Here is a 17456-nt window from a genome sequence, read left to right on the forward strand (position 1 = left end):
CTCCCTTTAAACGGCTGTTTTTTCCCCAGTTGTCTTGAAAAGTATTCACCTATCTAGGTCATTTAAAAATATCCTGGGTTTTGTCTTGTTCTCTTAGTTGGGCGGCCAGGCCTACAGCAGACCCGCGCACCGGCCGTGCCGGTGTCCGTCCTTCACTCGAAGGATTCCCACTGACCGACGTGTGCTTGGCTCACCCCCAGATAAGAGCCAGAACTCTTAATTAATTTGGGTGTGTCGAGGTTGGAAACGCACGAGGATTCATTTCAGCGACATCTGATCGAGCGCTTGAGGAAACGGAACGGCCGGTTGTTTCCAGAAGCCGGGAGAAGTAACGCCGCTGTGAGAGCAGGTAGGTTCGTTACCGGCCACGAACTTTTTTTTCCTGAAAAAAAGCAGGTCTATTTTTAATTCTCCGGCCCAATACATTTTTAAATTCGCGGCTGGACCTCTGACCGCCTGAGGAAGGCGGTGTGGCGACAGACCCGTCCCCGCCCAAACGCCACAGAGGCGGCGGCCGGCTGCGTGCGGGACGTGACCGGGCCTCCCGCCGCAGCCCGGCCTCCCGCGGGGGCGGGCAGTCTACGGACGGGCAGGCGGCTCGACCAGTAGCGACGCGCGGCGGGTAGCGCGGTCCAATGGTTGACGGGCGAGGGCGGGGCGGGTTGGGTGCCGGCGGCTCTGGCGATCGCTGCGGCAGAAGGCGGGCGGCGGCGGAGCGGAGCGGATCGGAGCCGTGTTGCAGGTGGGATCGGGCCGGGAGCGAACATGTCTCTCTCCAACAAGCTCACCCTCGACAAGGTGGACGTGAAGGGCAAGAGGGTCGTCATGAGGTGAGGGAGCTGGGGCCCCGCCGCACGCCTTCCGGCCGTGCGGGGAGGAGAGGAACGGCCCGGCCCGGCCCGGCCCGGCCTGGCCCGGCCTTGTCCCGGGGGCGGCCCTCGGCGCCGGCCGGGCCCCGCGGGGAGGGCGGGAAGCCGCGGGGAGGGTGGTGGATGTGTGTGCGCTGCAACCGTGGGAGCTCTGCCTCGGTGGAATCATCCGCAGGCTGTTTGAGGGGAGGACTAGCCAGTCTACCGTGGTTTTATTCGGGAGCGCTACAAAAAATAATAATAAAAAAATTATTCCCCGGTTCCCTTTTTCCGTCCTGCAAATCCAAAAAGCGTGGCAATAAAAAAGTGAAAACGTGGCTCTGGCCAGCTACCCAATTAAAATAACAATTCTGCTTTTTGCGACGAGAGTTGAGTCGCAGGTATTCAGCGCGCCCTGGTGTAAAACCCTAAAATAGAAATTCATAGCTTATTTATAAAACATCAAGGCCTGCTGAAAGCCTAATGTTGGAATTGCTGCCAAATAGTGGGAGATAACGGCACTGAGGTATATTGTAATATGTCCTGCTCAAAATACTCTTATTGTGGGATTCTTTGACCAAGGTCACCGTAATGTGACTACTACATGTCTCTTGTCTTGCTCTGTGAGTAGGCAGGTATAACAAAATTGTAACTTCTCTTCCCTGTAGTCTGTGTCAGACAACTTGCTCTTTTTATCTTGTCTCTCTGTCATCTCATTTTGAAGTAGTTCCATAGAAATCTGATTACCAGAAGCTAGCTGCCCATAATGAGTACTGAAGAAGCTAGCTCAGAATTTGCATACACTTCCTAAATCTAATACAACAAAAGACCTTTTTATCTCTGCAACAACTGATTTTTTAATTTTTTTTGGCTATCTGACTGTTTTTTCCTGTTCTGAGTTCTGTTACAGAGAACAGTCTTGCATCGGCAGAGGATGGGTTAGCCAGCTCTTAGTCTGATAGTTAATGCACATACCTATCTGCAATTCTGAGAGTGCTACTAAAACTGAGTGAAACAGCAGATGATGTGCCAATCTCTGTGTTTCCTGCCTGCACCTCATTTCTCCGAAAAGAGTCACCACGTGCTCTTAGTACTACTAAAATGGATACCTCTTTTTTTCTTCTTGTATTCATTATAATTTTGGCATACTCATAACCTGCTTATCTTCCAGTCCTAATGCCAAAGCTTCAAGAGAAGTTGGGAATGGGGAGGAGAAGGGTTTCAAGGGGAGCTCAGATTTCAGTTATCTGTAGTGGGGAAGAACCGGTGAGCTGGGTCTTTCTTTTGTAGCTCTGATGGCTCTGTAAAGCAAACTATTCTTTTATTCTCTCATTTTAGAACAATAGCACGGTAATGGTGCTTTTCTTTCCCCTTTTTAGAATTAGTCCCTGTACTGTGGGGCTGCCAGTTCAATTTCTTTCTGCTCAGCTACTCCTGTTTTGCTGGCAGCTTTTGTTGTTGTTTCCATCTGTTTCTCCTGCTGAGCAGGCTGCAAGAGAATTCCAGCAACTTCCTGAATTTTGTTGCTCTTCAATATAGATACAGAATGATGAAGGGTAAACTGTAACACCGTATTTCACTCATTCTGATACGCTGTTACAGCCAGTTAGATGTTCCCTTCCCTTCCATAGCTCTGTGAGTAATTTCTGCCTTGCTGTTACGCAACACAGCTTCCTGCTGCTGCTAGTCAGCACATGGGCACAAGGTATGCTAGTGAGAAATGGCTGATGAAACTCCTCCCTTCCATCCTTTCATCTGGTACAGTAGGGAAGTTACCTCTAGATCCACATCAGGTCTTCCAGGGGGAATGTGATAAGCCACAGCACTCAGCTGCAGAGAGACTCGAGCTTCAGAGAACAGAAATTCGAATTTGTGGGCGGTAACTGGACAGCTTCCTTGAGCCTGCCTGCTTGCCACAGTAGTCCAACCAAGTATTTTAAAGGCCTCATTAGAGAACATAATGTCACTTCTCATTATTTATTTCATTTCCTTTGGAAGCTTCTAGTCGGTGATCTGAGAGCATGTTGTTTAAAATGAGAAGGTTGTGGGCAGCTTGTTCAATCTCCGTTTTATTTCCTGCTTCAGCATCATTGCTACTGCGGTCGTGAGCATTAGGATATATTGGTGGTGTAGCTTTACTAAGTCATTCTAGCAGATGTTTGTTCTCCATTTGTGTTCTGTTATTACAAGCAGAAATGGCTAATAATATACTGATTTCAGAATGGAACTTGTGTACAAGGCAGAGCTAAAAATCTTACTCTAATTCTAACATTGCTTTTCTAGCCAGCACCTTTACTGGCAGGTTCCCTCACTCTTTGTAAAAGAAATTTGTTGAGTATTTAATTTCATTTCTGGTTTGTTTTTTTTTTTAGGGTTGACTTCAATGTTCCAATGAAGGATCACAAAATAACCAACAACCAAAGGTGAGCCATAATTTCCATTCCAGATGGAAGGCCCAAAGTCTGTTTTCGCTCTGATTTTAGCCCGGTTTTGTTAGCAGTACCTGGAACACTACCATGATTAAGCTGTCATTGCTTGTACCAGAATATTAAAGGTGTCTCAGAGAAGGTCCAACAGTTGTGAATTAAAACCCCTGTAGCTATTAGCAAGCTACACTAACTACAAGGCTTCTTCTCATAGTAGCTGCTGTGAAAAGCATGTAGAAAAAGTCTGTTAGTTATACAGATCCTGAACTTCATTCTTTAAATACTGGTGAAGTGTTATGACCATTTCACAACCACATCCCTTTGGCCGTGTGTGAAAATTTGCTATATTTGTTGGTAGTGTCCAGGAGACATTCTGCCTCCTGGTTACCCTGCCATTGTGTTAACTTGGCTTATGTTAGAATGATTGTTCTAGTGCAGCATACAAAGACACAGAGTTTAGAAACAGTGATATCATATGTCTTGTCTTGCTTGTCTGTCACTTGCAGGCAGATGCCGGTTTTGTTCACCACCATACGCTCACTGCTCAACGTTCCCATCATTTCTTTATTGGTTCAGGATCACAGACTAAACCGGGAAGCCCGGCAATGTTCAAGTGTGTCCTGGCATTTCTTAGCTACAAACAATGGGCAGAATTTAGATTACAAAATGCATTTTACTTCCGTGTCCTACATGGCATGGAACATAACAGTGAAACATATGAAAACATGCTGGGACAGAGAATTTTGTTGATGCTTTCTGGACTGTGCTTCAGGATTGTCACAGTCCCTAGGAGAGGAGTAGGCTGGGTTAGCTCTGCAGGGAAAGCTGTGCTCTGTGGGATGTGGTTAGTCTCTTAGACATTTGTTCTAGCAAGGATATGTTGCTAAGAAGCCCAGTGTCCCTTTCGGAGACTTACTGGTGGTGATGCCCTGCTGTCTTTTGATGAGAGGTAGGCTGAACTCTGTGAACACCAGAGGTAGGGTGGACTTCTTAAGTAATTGTTCTGCCCAGCTCTTGTGCTCCATTTCTTTTGTAATTTCTGAGGGACAGCTCTGAGGGCTCTTGTGTAAGTAGTCACTAAGTCTGCTTGCCTCTTCAAGTAAACTCTACTTGAATCCTTTTTAATTTCTTCTTCTCCACCATTACAGAATCAAGGCAGCTGTTCCTACCATCAAGCACTGCTTGGATCATGGAGCCAAGTCAGTGGTTTTGATGAGTCACCTGGGTCGCCCGGATGGTGTTCCCATGCCTGAAAAGTTCTCCTTGGCCCCAGTAGCTGTGGAGCTTAAAGCACTCATGGGCAGGTGAAGTACAAGAGCAGCCCAGCATGCATCAGGCCCTCTCTGTCAGTGGACCTGAATGCTTTCCTTTCTGAAAGGAAGAGTCACTGGTGGGATGACAAGTGTGTATCTTGTGTTTGCAGGGAGGTCTTGTTCCTGAAGGATTGTGTTGGTCCTGAGGTGGAGAAGGCGTGTGCTAATCCTGCAGCTGGCTCCATCATCCTGTTGGAGAACCTCCGATTCCATGTAGAAGAAGAGGGGAAAGGGAAGGATGCTTCAGGGAACAAGGTGAAACTTCAAGTCTGGGTTTTGTGCATGCCTGCTCTGGTCTTACTACCTTGTTTGCTGCAGATTGACAAGGAGCCAGCGGCCTGTCTAAAATGCTGGTTATGAATCTGCTTTCAGAAGGATGTCATAGATAGATGGCTGCCGAAGGTGGTGTAGTCTGTAAAAGAAGGAAAAAGGAGCAAAATAGGGCTGTGCGGGAAATTGGTTGGTGTAGTCTGTAAAAGAAGGAAAAAGGAGCAAAATAGGGCTGTGCAGGAAATTGGTTGCTGCTTATTAGACTTTATTTGGGGATGTCTAAAACAAAAAACAAGGTCTGTTGAAGATAGTTTGTTGAGGCCATAAGAATGATCCTTCTTTTTTGGTCATCTGGGTAATGTTTTAATATAATGTTTAAACATTCTGCAGGATAGGGGTTATCAAACCCTTTTATAAGCCTGTCTGCTCTTAAGAGTAGTCATCTAGAACCAGGCTGCCTTGCACCTCTGACATTTTCTTGAAGGTCAGGAAGAATGCTTGCTCCAGACAGCTGCTTTTCTTAGCGATGGTGACCCCATTGACTTTAGGCAGGCCTTGGCTCCTTCCAGATTCAGTGTGTGGAGTGAATGCTGACATCATGTGGTGCCCTTTATGGGCTGACACAGTACTCCTGTAGCTTAGAAAAATAGCTCAGAGAACTAGTAAGCCTTTGCAGATGGCAACGAGAAATCAAGCAAGTCTGGAATCATTCACTACTAGAACTGTGTGCCACTGAAAGCCAATATGGTGGCAGGGAGAAGAGTGGGACAAGAATTTAACTGGCTTTGGGAAACAATCCCTTGGTTTTGTGCATTTCTGTAATTCTCAGATTATTTAGCTGGGCATATGCATACAGAAGCATGCACTGCAGTTGGGCACAACAGGAGAGGTGCTGTTGACAGACCTGCTTCTTGTCCTAACAGAGGTGAAAGTCAGTGCTATGGAAATAGTGATGCAATACAAGACTGCATATTACTAACTGGTGCTTAGAAATTGCGGCTTTCCAAAGCAGATCAGGTGGTAGTGGTTCCTTCATTCAGAGCCTCTTGTGTTCTCCTTACAGATGTTACTGTGTAAAGCCAGGCAATTTACCAAGTGAAGGAGCAGTTGACAGCATTGTTCTATAATCTGTATAGTCCCTTTGGCTTGTCTTCTGCTCAGGCTGTGCGAATAAAAGGGCACCCAAAGCCGTGCTGAACCCATCTGCCATATATTAGAGTACCTTCCTACCATCATCCCCATGGTGTTACATCTGGGTGCTAGCAGAGGCCTCACTTGGGATGGTGAGCTGGTAAAGCAGAAAGGCACTTGGAGAGGTGATCGCTTGACTGCCAGTCTGGGCTGTTCTTCAAGAGCAAGTGGCTGTAAACTAGGCCCAAGCAGTCAGTTGCTGTCAAAGTGAGCTCTGCTGTCTTTTCATGGTGGGAAGGAAAACTGAACTACATGAGTCGTCCCATCAAGATTTGGTAGGATGCTTAGAGGATGGAGGAAAATTCTTTTAACAGAAATGCATCTGTTCTTGCCTACTACATGCCAAGCCTATCTCTAGCTTTCTGATGTTGGCTGCTTTCACTGTGGCTTGCTGTAGTGTGCAGGCTATTTCTAAGTTAATCCTCAATGTAGTCACTAAACAATCTTTCAGGAGCTCATCCTTTTACCTGTGGCACTTGGAGACCACTCTTTCTTTGTTCAGGAAGCAAGCATGAGTCTCATCTCAGCATTGCCTTGTCTCTACACACCCTTTCTGTGTTACCTATGTTCACTGCACAAAACTGGAAATCTGCTGGGAAGAGAAACTGAAAGGTTGGTAGTGCTGCAGTTCATTCCTGCTGCTGATGGACTAGAAACTTGAAGTGGGAACAGTCCTCAGGCCCGTAATAGCAGTCCTGGGGAATTTCATGTGGAGTTTAAACCATTTAAACCTTCTTGTTGCTCCTACTGGTCTGGGAAAGAGCATATGAAATACAGTGAACCACAGAATGGACTGATCAGTTTCTCCAGCTGACCTTTCTTTGCTTTGGGTTTACAAGTCATATTGCTGATTTTGACTTTAATTTCAGAATCAACTCTGTGTACCTCAATAGCACAAACTTGTCATTCTTTCTCTTTTTAGATCAAGGCTGATTCTGCAAAAGTGGAGGCTTTCAGAGCCTCTCTTTCTAAACTGGGAGATGTCTATGTCAATGATGCTTTTGGAACTGCCCACCGAGCTCACAGGTGTGTATCCATTTTCCTTCCACAGGCAGAACTGCAGAATGAAGTCTGCCATGGAAATACATACAGCTTTGCCCCCAAAGAGTTTTAACTTCCTTTTGGGTTAATCCCATTATCATTCTGCTGTGTTTGTTTATAAGTAATGGGTTTAGTGGAGGTAGTTATCAATAGTGTATGCTCTTTCAAGCTTGCTGCTGGGAACAGGAGACAGCTGAGACTCTTAAGACTTGAATTGACTTTATAGGCTTTGAAGATATAAAAATCACTTGCTTAGGACATGTATCAATTGTCCTGCAATTACAGCAGACCTCTTTTCCAAAAGATTAATAGCTCCAAATTGATTATTCTCATGGAGTGTGTTTAGATATATGTACTAATGCAAACTCTAGTGGTCCTCTTTGAGCTTGATTTCATAATCTGGTGCTACTGGAGGAAGACATCTCTGCTCTTGCTATGTTTATTTGTCCCTTAGCGGTTTGGATCACTAGTTAACGCTATAAATGTCTTGCATATCAATATGTCTGTGCAAAAACAATCTCAGAAAGTAAGTGTGTACAGCCATCTTAACAAACCAGGAAAACAAAAACCTTGTGGTTTTTTTCATGCAGGTAGTAGCTATTCTCATGGCTGCAGCTGACTAAAGAATTGGCTTTATAATGCTGTGAGACAGGGGTGCTTGGAACTGTACTGATACAAATTTTTTTCTTTCCTCATCTTACTTTTATTCTGCAGCTCCATGGTAGGTGTCAGTCTGCCTCAGAAGGCTGCTGGCTTCCTGATGAAGAAAGAACTGGATTATTTTGCTAAGGCCCTGGAGAGTCCGGAGAGACCCTTCTTAGCAATTCTTGGAGGGTAAGACTCGAGAACATACTGACTCCGTATTTCCCTTTAACTCCTCTGTAAGAAATGAAAAGTTATTTTGGCTTGGCTCAAAGAAGTGCTTTCCTTTTAACTGTACCTACAGTTCACATTTGTAGCTAAGTCCCAAGATCTCTGTAAGATGTGGGTTAGAGAGGAGCTAACTGACCTTGTCTGTTCCTGTGATGATACTGTTAGGGTCTGCTCGTCATTATCTCCAGACCTCTTACATTCTCCAAATCAAGATAGTCCGCAGAAGTTTGTTGTACAGATGAACCAAAAGAGCTGTTAGATACACACGATGGCCCTGAAACATTGTCAGTGACCTTTCCTGCACGGTTCAGAGTACAAGCATCCTGCAGGCTCAGCACTATGTAAATTGACACGATCTGTCATTATGCAATGGTGACCTACTGTAGCTGGATGGGCCTCCGCTCTTCCACAGCAGCTAGTGTGCAAAGCAACTTGAAGGTGCAAAACCAAGGGACTGCTTGTGTGTAGAAATAATTTCCCATTGCTGTTTTTTGTCACGTGTGCACCCGGTTTAGCACTGCAGTTCTATGACAGTGTATTTCAGTTCATCATGTGAATTAAAATACTTTGCTAAGTAACACAAAGCTGGGACACTGTAACGTTCCTGTGTCCTTGATAAACTATGTGGCTTATTCCCGCTCTTCGTACCCATAAATGTGTTTTTTAAGAAGTAGTATTCAGTCCTCACATAAAGTTTTAAACTTCTTTTATGACCTTGGTTATGCTGAACAATGCTTTTTTTTCTTTTTATTAGTACCCTTCCAAGGTTTACAGCTGCAGGTGACCCATCAATAAGTGCTATGCACTCCTCATTGCCTTTGATGGAAGTTGCAGGTATATCACCAAGGGAAAGCTTGTTACCTTATCAGATGTTCAAGTTAGAGCAGCAGCTAGGATGGCCAAAATGTTAAAATACCAGGTCTATTAGTAAAGTCTGGAAGTGTTGTAAATCCAGTGGGAACAAAATAACCTTTTTTTTTTTTGAGAGGTGCATAACAAGGGGGACCAGCATGTCCCAGTCTAGTAGCTTGATACTGAACTCATTTTGTGGCTAAGGACTGATGAATGCTGACTGCATTTTACTGAGTCACAGGAGGAGCTCTGAGAGCAGTTCAGAGCCAGAAAATACTTTTATCTGTTTGAAAGCACCACTGTTCTGCTGGTGGTGCAGCTGGTTCCTAGGTGGGACGGCAGATCGAGCAGCTCTTGCTCAATTGTACCAGAGGGAAGTCACACTTGAAAGCTGCATGTGGTTCAGCTGCAGGTTTGCTACTGCTTATATATAACAAAATTGGGCCTAGAATATGAACTGAGAACAACTGTGCTACCAAGTAAAGTGGAAATGAAATGTGTTGGCAAAGAAAGACCATGTGCCAGAAAGTAATTCAGTGCCACGAGCAGGGTATGAGCAAGGGAAAGAAACAAAAATCTAATTCCTTCACATCTCTTTTTGCCTGACACTGCACATGGCAAGGTGAGCCCCACAGGGTTTTGCTGTGGCTCTGTCCCATCCTATCAATGCTTCTTTACCAGTTCAGTTCCCACAGCGTAGCAGCATTAGTAACTTCACAGCTTAAACTGGGATTGGTGGCTGGTTTACACCAGAGCTCTCCATGGTCACTAAGGCTGGATTTGTAGAGGCAATACTTATGGTTAGGTCTGAAAGCGTTTTATTAATGAAATTTGTATCATTATCCCTGTTTTAGAGATGGGGAAACTAAAGCAAGAAGAGGAAATGGTCTTGTCTAATGTCACTAAGTAGGGCATGGTCAAACTAAGACTATAATGCAAGTCTCCTGAGTACCAGCCTAGGTTTAGCTCAGGGTTGTTTCCTAAGATCCCTTATGAAGCTTTCTTTTAGATAACAGCAAAAATTCCATACATGGCATTAAAGAGGGAAGACAAGAGACTTGTGTCTATTTGCTGCCTCCTCTGCCATTCCCATATACTTTTGGTATTGTTGTTCCATTATCATTTGTATCTTGTACTGAAAGCAGTCATCTGCTTTTGGGCAGGGGAGTTCTGTATCACAGGTCACCCTAGTAGTTTGAAGCTGTACTGTGAGTGTGGTGGGGTGCCAGACCTGGACGGTTTACAGGAGCTGGGCCTGTGGTAGCTGGTACAGAGGATCTGGGGTTGGACAGTGGTTGTGAATGGCAGTGCTCTGATCTCTGCTCTGCCTTGCTGGACAGTCAGAGGAAATCAGGCTCTAAAGTGCCAAACGAAGTTTATATTTAAATAGGAAAAAAATGGAGGGCTGAATAATGCTCTTTTAAGTTGATGCTTAATGCTGGCCTGCTAATTTGCCAAATTTCCTTTCTGTCCGCTCCCAACAACTCCTTAACAAAGGATCCAACAGGATCATTCTCTGAGTGGCCTTGACATGCCACAGTCATGATACTGCCATTACTGAATAGCAGTTAATTAATTCTGCTTTGATCCAAGAAGTCCTTGTGAGGCTTCATACTGTCTTAACTGAAGATTACTATGGAGTAAGTTCTGTCTGAGGAGTTTGGGCAGTGGTTACATTACTCATTCTTTTTCCTTCTTTCTCTCCAGAGCCAAAGTTCAGGATAAGATCCAGCTGATCAATAACATGTTGGATAAGGTCAATGAGATGATCATTGGTGGTGGAATGGCATTCACCTTCCTCAAAGTGATCAACAACATGGAGGTATGAAAAGAGCAGTTCTGCATCTGTTCCTAGTAAAGAATACGGTCAAAATATCCCTTATATATTCTGGTATTGAGAATGGCTGTCTCCACTCTCTGCAAGAGTAGGGAGCACTGAGAAGTTACTTGACAATCACTTTGCAAAAACCAGATTACTACCTATGTCTAGCTAGGTGCTTTAAGAAAGCAGTCTTTCCAGAATTGCTGTCTGAGCAGTTTGATTGACTGTTGCCGTTCTCTTCTGTAATGACCAGTAGCTAAACAAATGCCTCTCTCTTCCTTTTCCCAAATAATTTCTCTAGATCGGCAACTCTCTGTTTGATGAAGAGGGATCAAAAATTGTTAAGGACCTGATGGCCAAAGCAGAGAAGAACGGTGTGAAGATTACTCTGCCTGTTGACTTCATCACTGCAGACAAATTTGATGAGCATGCGCAGACTGGGGAAGCCACAGTGGCATCAGGCATTCCTGCTGGCTGGATGGTAGGTTTTAATAAGCAAGGGACTAAAAGTAACAGGCAGCAGTGGGGTGGGAAGGACACCTCTTAAAGGAATAGAAAAAGTAATTGTTAACAGCAAAATTCTTCTAAAACCTTCAGATCTGAATGCAGTAGAAATCCCTTTTATTTGACTGGAATTTAAGTAGAATTGGCAAAAGTTTCTAACCAAGGCTTGAAGCATCTGACATTCATTTAAAAATTACTTAATTCGTACTAGGAAGATAAATACCACACCAGACTCCACCCTACTGCAGCAGCTGCTGGCAGTCTCTCTGTTCCTCAGTATTCAGTGCATACAGAGAAACTCTTGCTTCATATCTGGGGGTGAGGGGGAAGCTTCTGAGGATCCCAGCTAGACATTGGTGATTTGAGATGAGGCTTGGCAGTGAGTTTATCTGTGGCTTCTCCTACTTGTCTTAGGGCTTGGACTGCGGCCCTGAAAGTGTAAAGAAGTTTGTTGAAGTTGTGGGAAGGGCCAAGCAAATTGTGTGGAATGGTCCAGTTGGTGTTTTTGAGTGGGACAAGTTTGCCAAAGGAACCAAAGCCCTGATGGACAAAGTGGTGGAAGTAACTGGAAAGGGCACCATCACCATTATTGGTAAGTAGTTGTACATGTTTGTTCTTGTCTTTCTAAATGCAACAAAGAAGCTTCTGCTTGCCAGTACCATGTTAAAAATACTTGTCACGTTTTTCTTTCCTCATGTTTTCATCTGTCCTTCAGCTTAGAGATAGGGCTTTAAAAACTGCTGTTATGTACTAATGCTGAGTATTTGGGAGCAGGACCAGCCTGTAGCAAGGCTATGAACCTTAAGCTGAACAAAAATCTGAATTTCTTGAGTGTCTTCATTGGTTTTGTTTGTACTACAGGTGGTGGAGATACAGCCACTTGCTGTGCAAAGTGGAACACTGAGGATAAAGTTAGCCATGTCAGCACCGGAGGTGGCGCCAGCCTGGAACTGCTAGAGGGTAACCGTTCTTTTATCTTAACTTGTTTGAGCAAATCGGGTAGTTCTGGGTGCTCTACCATGTGTTGATCTTCAAGAAAGCACAACAATAGAATGAAAGTCTTTTCTGTTCCGCCGTGTGGAGTTGCACGTAGCTTTTGAGCAATGAGCTGCTCATGGCTCTTTTGTAGTCCTCCTAGAGGAAGAGAGAAAAGAAAATGGAATAGTCTTGCAGACAGCGCAGTCCGCCACTCCCAGAAAGCAAAAATGCTGGAATAGAAAATAAAATGGCCTTGAGAGCGGGCTCTCTTTTGTAGATGATCCCCTGAGACATGCTAACGAGACTGTTTAAAGTGCCCAGTTTCTGTTAGGGAAATCTCATCAGAATAGTCTCAAATTTTTGCCAGAAGTCTCCTTTTTCAGCGCATTGTTTGAAATTCCCTGGTTTTGGGGAGCCCTCTAGTGAGCACTTATGAACCTGTACGAGGGTACTTGGAATTCAAAATGGTGAGAATTTGCAGGATTCTTCTAATGAGTTACATTGTACTCTAAATGAGTTTTCATTTCCTCTGGTAATTAGCTGTTTCCCAATATGTGTAAATTATCTAATGCTGTCAACTTCTCTGTAGAAGAGAAACTGCAGTAAACTGCATTGCAGCTGTTAGTTTCCAGCAGTTATACGCGAGACAGAGCTTTTGTTTCTGTTGCCTAGGGAGTGATGGTAAAGGGAAAGAATGCAGATGGCTAGAAGGAAACACTGTGCAACCGATTTATTCAAAAGGACAAACTTGTCTAAGTTTTGGCCCAAAATGTGGGTTTGTGTGTGTGATCTTTTAAATGTAACGGAAGTCTAGCTAATTAGAAAAGCTTCTGAAGATTTAAAAAAAAAAAAAAGGGCAAAAAAACCCCAACCCCAAAACCCAGCAAACTATTGAGTTGTGAACAGTGTTAAAATTCAGTACTGCCACACAGCTTGAGCATTAGAAGGTAGGTTTTTGAAAAAAAACAAGCAAAACCAGAATAGTCTCTCTTCATTATTAAAGTAGGACAAAAAGCTGAAAATGCTTTAGAAAACATTGCACTTTAATAATCTGGGCCCTCATACTCAAAAGATGAGCATATTCCTTGCTTCCATCAGTTGGAATGAGGCATGTAACTATCTAGACCTGGGTGTTTTAGTCCCAGTAAAAGACTTGAGGCTTATAGGAGGCTTTGTTTCTTTTTCTTAATTCATTCTTAAAATTTCCACCACACACTCCAAAACTCTATTTACATGCCACAAGGGATTGAAGAAAGTATGCTGTAAGTCCCTAGATCAAATCAAAAATCTGTTTGCCATCAAACTTAATGGAAAAAGATCTTGGGTGTTTGGATCTGACCCTAGCAGAGACTTGGATAGAAATTTACCATTATTGTTAATTGAGAATTGATGACTGCGGTACGTTAAGAATCTGTCTGCTGACATACGAGTGCAGCTGCGCTCTGGATACTCACTACAGCCCTAAAAGGTATTTACTGTGTGGAACAGTTTAAATGTAACTCATATGCCTGAAGAGCCACAGTTGTGAACAGGGGTGTATGTAGACCCAAGCTCTTCCATTTTTAACCTATAATTTCTGATTTTTTTGGGGGGGGGGGTGTTGGTATGTTTAAATGTTGCAGTTGCAAGTGTAAAGCTTAGTTGTTTGAGGGCAGAGGGGTTCTTAACTTTATTGGTATTTTTTAACTGCTAACAGGTAAGGTTCTTCCTGGTGTGGATGCCTTGAGCAACGTGTAGAGAACAGAGTATTGCCCTACTTCCTGGTCCTGTGCACAGCCCCTGAGATTCAACACTTCAGCGCTTCTGTATTTCAACTCTGCGATAGGCAGATCACAGAATGTAAACCGAAACTGGACAGGGTTTGAGGAGAAGACAGCAGAGATATTTTACGACTGCAGTTTACATGATGTGGATTTGTCCACTGTTATCCCACCTGAATTAACGTAGTGAGTTTAAACTGTTGTTGTGAATTTAGAGTGTACATATTTATATTTTGCCTTTTCAAAGAGATTAATCCCTGTTAGACATGTCTGTTTCTCAGAAAGGAGTGCACTGTTTAGCTTCAATGTTCTTAGCAGGCATTTTCATCACTTGACACGGTTCAGAAACAAGAGGGGACTCCAGTTTTTTGGAGGCAGATTGTAATAGCTGCTCAATAAACATATTTAAAGTGCTCCCAGTTTGTTGTATGGTCCTTCTTTCAGTTTATCTTCTTCCTAGCACAAGGAGCCAGAGATATTTTTCCTTTTTGCACTAATTATAGTATTCGTAAATATCCTTTTATTTTTGTTCAGTGGATCTGTAGGCACCCAGTCATCATCAAAGTGAACTTTGTTGGTAAGGAAGTAAATTGCTACAGATGTGCTGTTAAGTTAAAACTTCCATGCCATCAAGTAATAAAGTAAGATGAAATTATGAATGTGCAAGTCTAGTAGAAAAAGTACAAATTTAAAAGTGTTTCTCATCCAGAGAACTGCCTCATAGTAGGCAACTAATGTTTCCCCTATATTCAGATTAAATACTTTGAAGACACAGGCAGGTAAAAACTGAGTCACGGGCAAACAGAACTGCAGTGTGCCTTTGCTGAAGTTTGTGGTCCTAAAAGCACTAAAACTAACATAGTAAAACCACATAGTTGGACAATTAGGTTTGTGCGTGTGGCTTAAGCATGTTGCAGAACCGCAAGTATCATCAGTGGAGGACCACCAACACGGTGCAAATGTATGAAGTTGGGATTTCCATTTTGACTGTCATGCATTGGCTCCTATGCTTGCTGCAGGATCCAAATATGAGCACAGGGTGGCTCTAAACCAAACCCAGGACTACTCCAAACTCAGACTGGCTTCTGAGCATCCAAAGTGTGTTTTGGATTATGTTAGCAGTCACAGCTCTGCTTATAAGAACTGTAAGAAGATGCAGTGCTCCAGCTGAGCTGCTTGTGTATCTTCCTGCTGGATCAGAGAAAAGTAAGTGATGTAAAGCAGCGATTGCCTGTTTTTATTCCTAGTGGATTCCCAGCAGTATTGTTAGGGTGCTTCCCAGGAGGTTTTGCATGGCCTGAATAGTATAAAGCAGCCAGGATGAACCAGGGAGAGAATCTCTGAGGTAAGCAGTTAGCCACAACACAGAGTGTGCTTTTAAGTTAATTTGTATATATGTACATAATATTACCAAAACAAAATGAAAGCATGTGTTATAAACAGACACGGCCTATTTGCCAAATTTTACTCTGTCACGGTGGGATGCGAGTTAAAACCCAGTAACGCTGAAGTCTGTATAAAGCTGCATATGAAATACATACTCATTACATTTTAAAGCTAAAAGTGACTATTGCAAAGAAAAGAAACTAGAAATAATGCAAATGACTGCAGCGCTGTGGTTTTCTCCTCCTCCTTCCCTCCTTTGTAAATCTCCCAAGCATTGTCTGATTACGCATGAATGATGCAGATTTTTGCTAGGATTGCTTTCTCGCTGTTACTCATGTTTTCCAGGCAGGGGTGCAGACCTCCGACAGCTGCAGTAACGAGGCAAAGAAAGGAGTGAGCTTGTCGGCCACAAAAAGACTATGGATTTTGGAAATCCAGTACTACAAAAACAAACATTCCACCATGTTTTAGAACAGATCATTCTTGTCTGGCTCTGGCAAACAAGGCCTCGTGACAGCACGCCCCATTTTAGTGTCACTCTTATACCCACCCCTGTGTTGCTGGATTCCCATGGAGCAATAACAGACTTTCCCTCCATAGTTCCTTTCTTGGTGTTTACAGTGAAAGGTTGGTGTGTGACTGCTACCTCTGCTGGGTTTTTTCCCTTCTTCATTGAAAGCAACAAAACAAGGCTATCTGTAATCAAATACGGCAAGGAGTAGTAATGCTCCATGAACACAGATATCTGCACTTAAAAGCATTTTTCCACCTGGCTTTGGATGCTTGCTACTCATATCTCTAAAATGTCCTTTTGTTTCCCCATGGCTTGTTTTAACTAATGCAGTGTTCAGGTCTGTGTGCTCAACATAGCAAGCCTTGTATAGCAAGGCCAGAGAGATACTCAGCTTTATGGGTCATAAATTAAAACGGATGAAACATCTCAACGTGAGACCACAGGAGCTGCACACTTGATGACCAGCAGCTGATTACTTGAGTTACAGAATTTCCAGATATTTTTTTAATAAGCTTTGCCTATTGTTTTTAGCAACTGGCTATTGCAGCGATAAAATATTCTTAAGGCATCTAGAGGTTCCTTCTCTCACTAAATTTTACATCCTCTGGAGTCACACTGGTCTTCCTAGATTATTTTGGCCTGTGTCCTGACAACTTTCCTAGACATGAATCTTTGACAGTTCTGCTTTTAGATTTTTATTGCTTTAGTTGAGAGTGTTTTTGGGGCAAGGAATATTGCTAGTTAGAAACATTGTGGAAGAGACATTGGAAGACAGTGCTGTTGCAGAAAGCTCATGATGTGACGAAGGTAATAGATTTAGCACGTAAGTGGGCTGATAATAAGACCCAGGTGAAATAAAAAGTGAAGAGCTCTAAACCCTCATGGCTGAGATTACAAAACCATTCAACATGAAAGACTTTAAATATGTTGTCAACAAAATAAGCTCCTCTTAGGCCGAAATATGTGAGATCTCATACTGGTGTCTCGCTGCATAATTTACAATCTACTGTTAACTGCAGGAGGTAGAGAAAGTGTTTCCGAGTCATAAACCATGCAATCAATGGTACCTGAAAAAGTCAGCTGTCAAAATGGCAGTCACCCTGTAGCACTGGTGACTTGGCGGCCATGTGCAGGGACATCAGCCCTGATGTGGCAGAGGGGGCCCTGGACATCCTTGATATTTGCTGATCTGGCCGACCAGGAAGCCGGCTGTGGCAAATGTACCTTTGTAAGCGCTAAAACTTCAAAACTTCTTGCTACGGCTCTGCCTTTCCAAGGACGGGGGCTCCTGTGGGCAGCGGCCATTTTGTGAGTGACACCATGATGGTGGGGAAGGCGTCCCCCTCTCTTGGAGGGAAAGATGAACATCTCCGTCCCCTTTTTTTCTGTGCGTTCCCCTCGACACCTGCCTTCTTGGCGCGCCTCGCAGCCCAGACGGTACTTCACAGAGGACTTTTGCGCTTTTAGCCCGCAGATGCCTGCGTGTCCCAGGCCTGCTGGAGAGAAGCTGCCTGCATGGGGCACCCGCCCGGACCGCCTCTCTTCCACCGACCGAGACGGGGAAACCTAAAGGAGCCTGCGGAGGCAGCTCCCTTCCGACCCAGGGCCGCGCAGCGAGGGCTGCGTTCCCGCTCGGCGCTGAGGCGGTGAGGCCGGGCGAGGCGGGCCGGCAGCTCCC

General features: G+C 44.0%; 1 protein-coding gene across 1 annotated transcript; it reads left to right on the forward strand.

Annotated features, from left to right (window-relative positions):
* Positions 1–642: 642 nt before the first annotated feature.
* PGK1 (phosphoglycerate kinase 1) lies at positions 643–14292 on the forward strand. Its single transcript, XM_069810940.1, has 11 exons — positions 643–830; positions 3221–3271; positions 4423–4578; positions 4698–4842; positions 6971–7074; positions 7804–7923; positions 10522–10636; positions 10938–11117; positions 11555–11732; positions 12002–12100; positions 13815–14292. Exons 1-11 carry the CDS (start codon positions 766–768, stop codon positions 13853–13855), a joined length of 1254 nt encoding a protein of 417 aa, XP_069667041.1. The 5' UTR covers positions 643–765; the 3' UTR covers positions 13856–14292.
* The last annotated feature ends 3164 nt before the right edge of the window (positions 14293–17456 follow it).

The sequence above is a fragment of the Haliaeetus albicilla genome, chromosome 23, assembly GCF_947461875.1.
Source record: "Haliaeetus albicilla chromosome 23, bHalAlb1.1, whole genome shotgun sequence".
Taxonomy (NCBI): domain Eukaryota; kingdom Metazoa; phylum Chordata; class Aves; order Accipitriformes; family Accipitridae; genus Haliaeetus; species Haliaeetus albicilla.

Excerpts from the sequence above, each read along its gene's own strand:
- PGK1 (XM_069810940.1), top strand. The coding sequence starts at position 766 with ATGTCTCTCTCCAACAAGCTCACCCTCGACAAGGTGGACGTGAAGGGC. Across the intron at positions 831-3,220 it reads GGCAAGAGGGTCGTCATGAG|GGTTGACTTCAATGTTCCAA; the intron begins GTGAGGGAGCTG and ends TTTTTTTTTTAG. Across the intron at positions 11,733-12,001 it reads GGGCACCATCACCATTATTG|GTGGTGGAGATACAGCCACT; the intron begins GTAAGTAGTTGT and ends TTTGTACTACAG.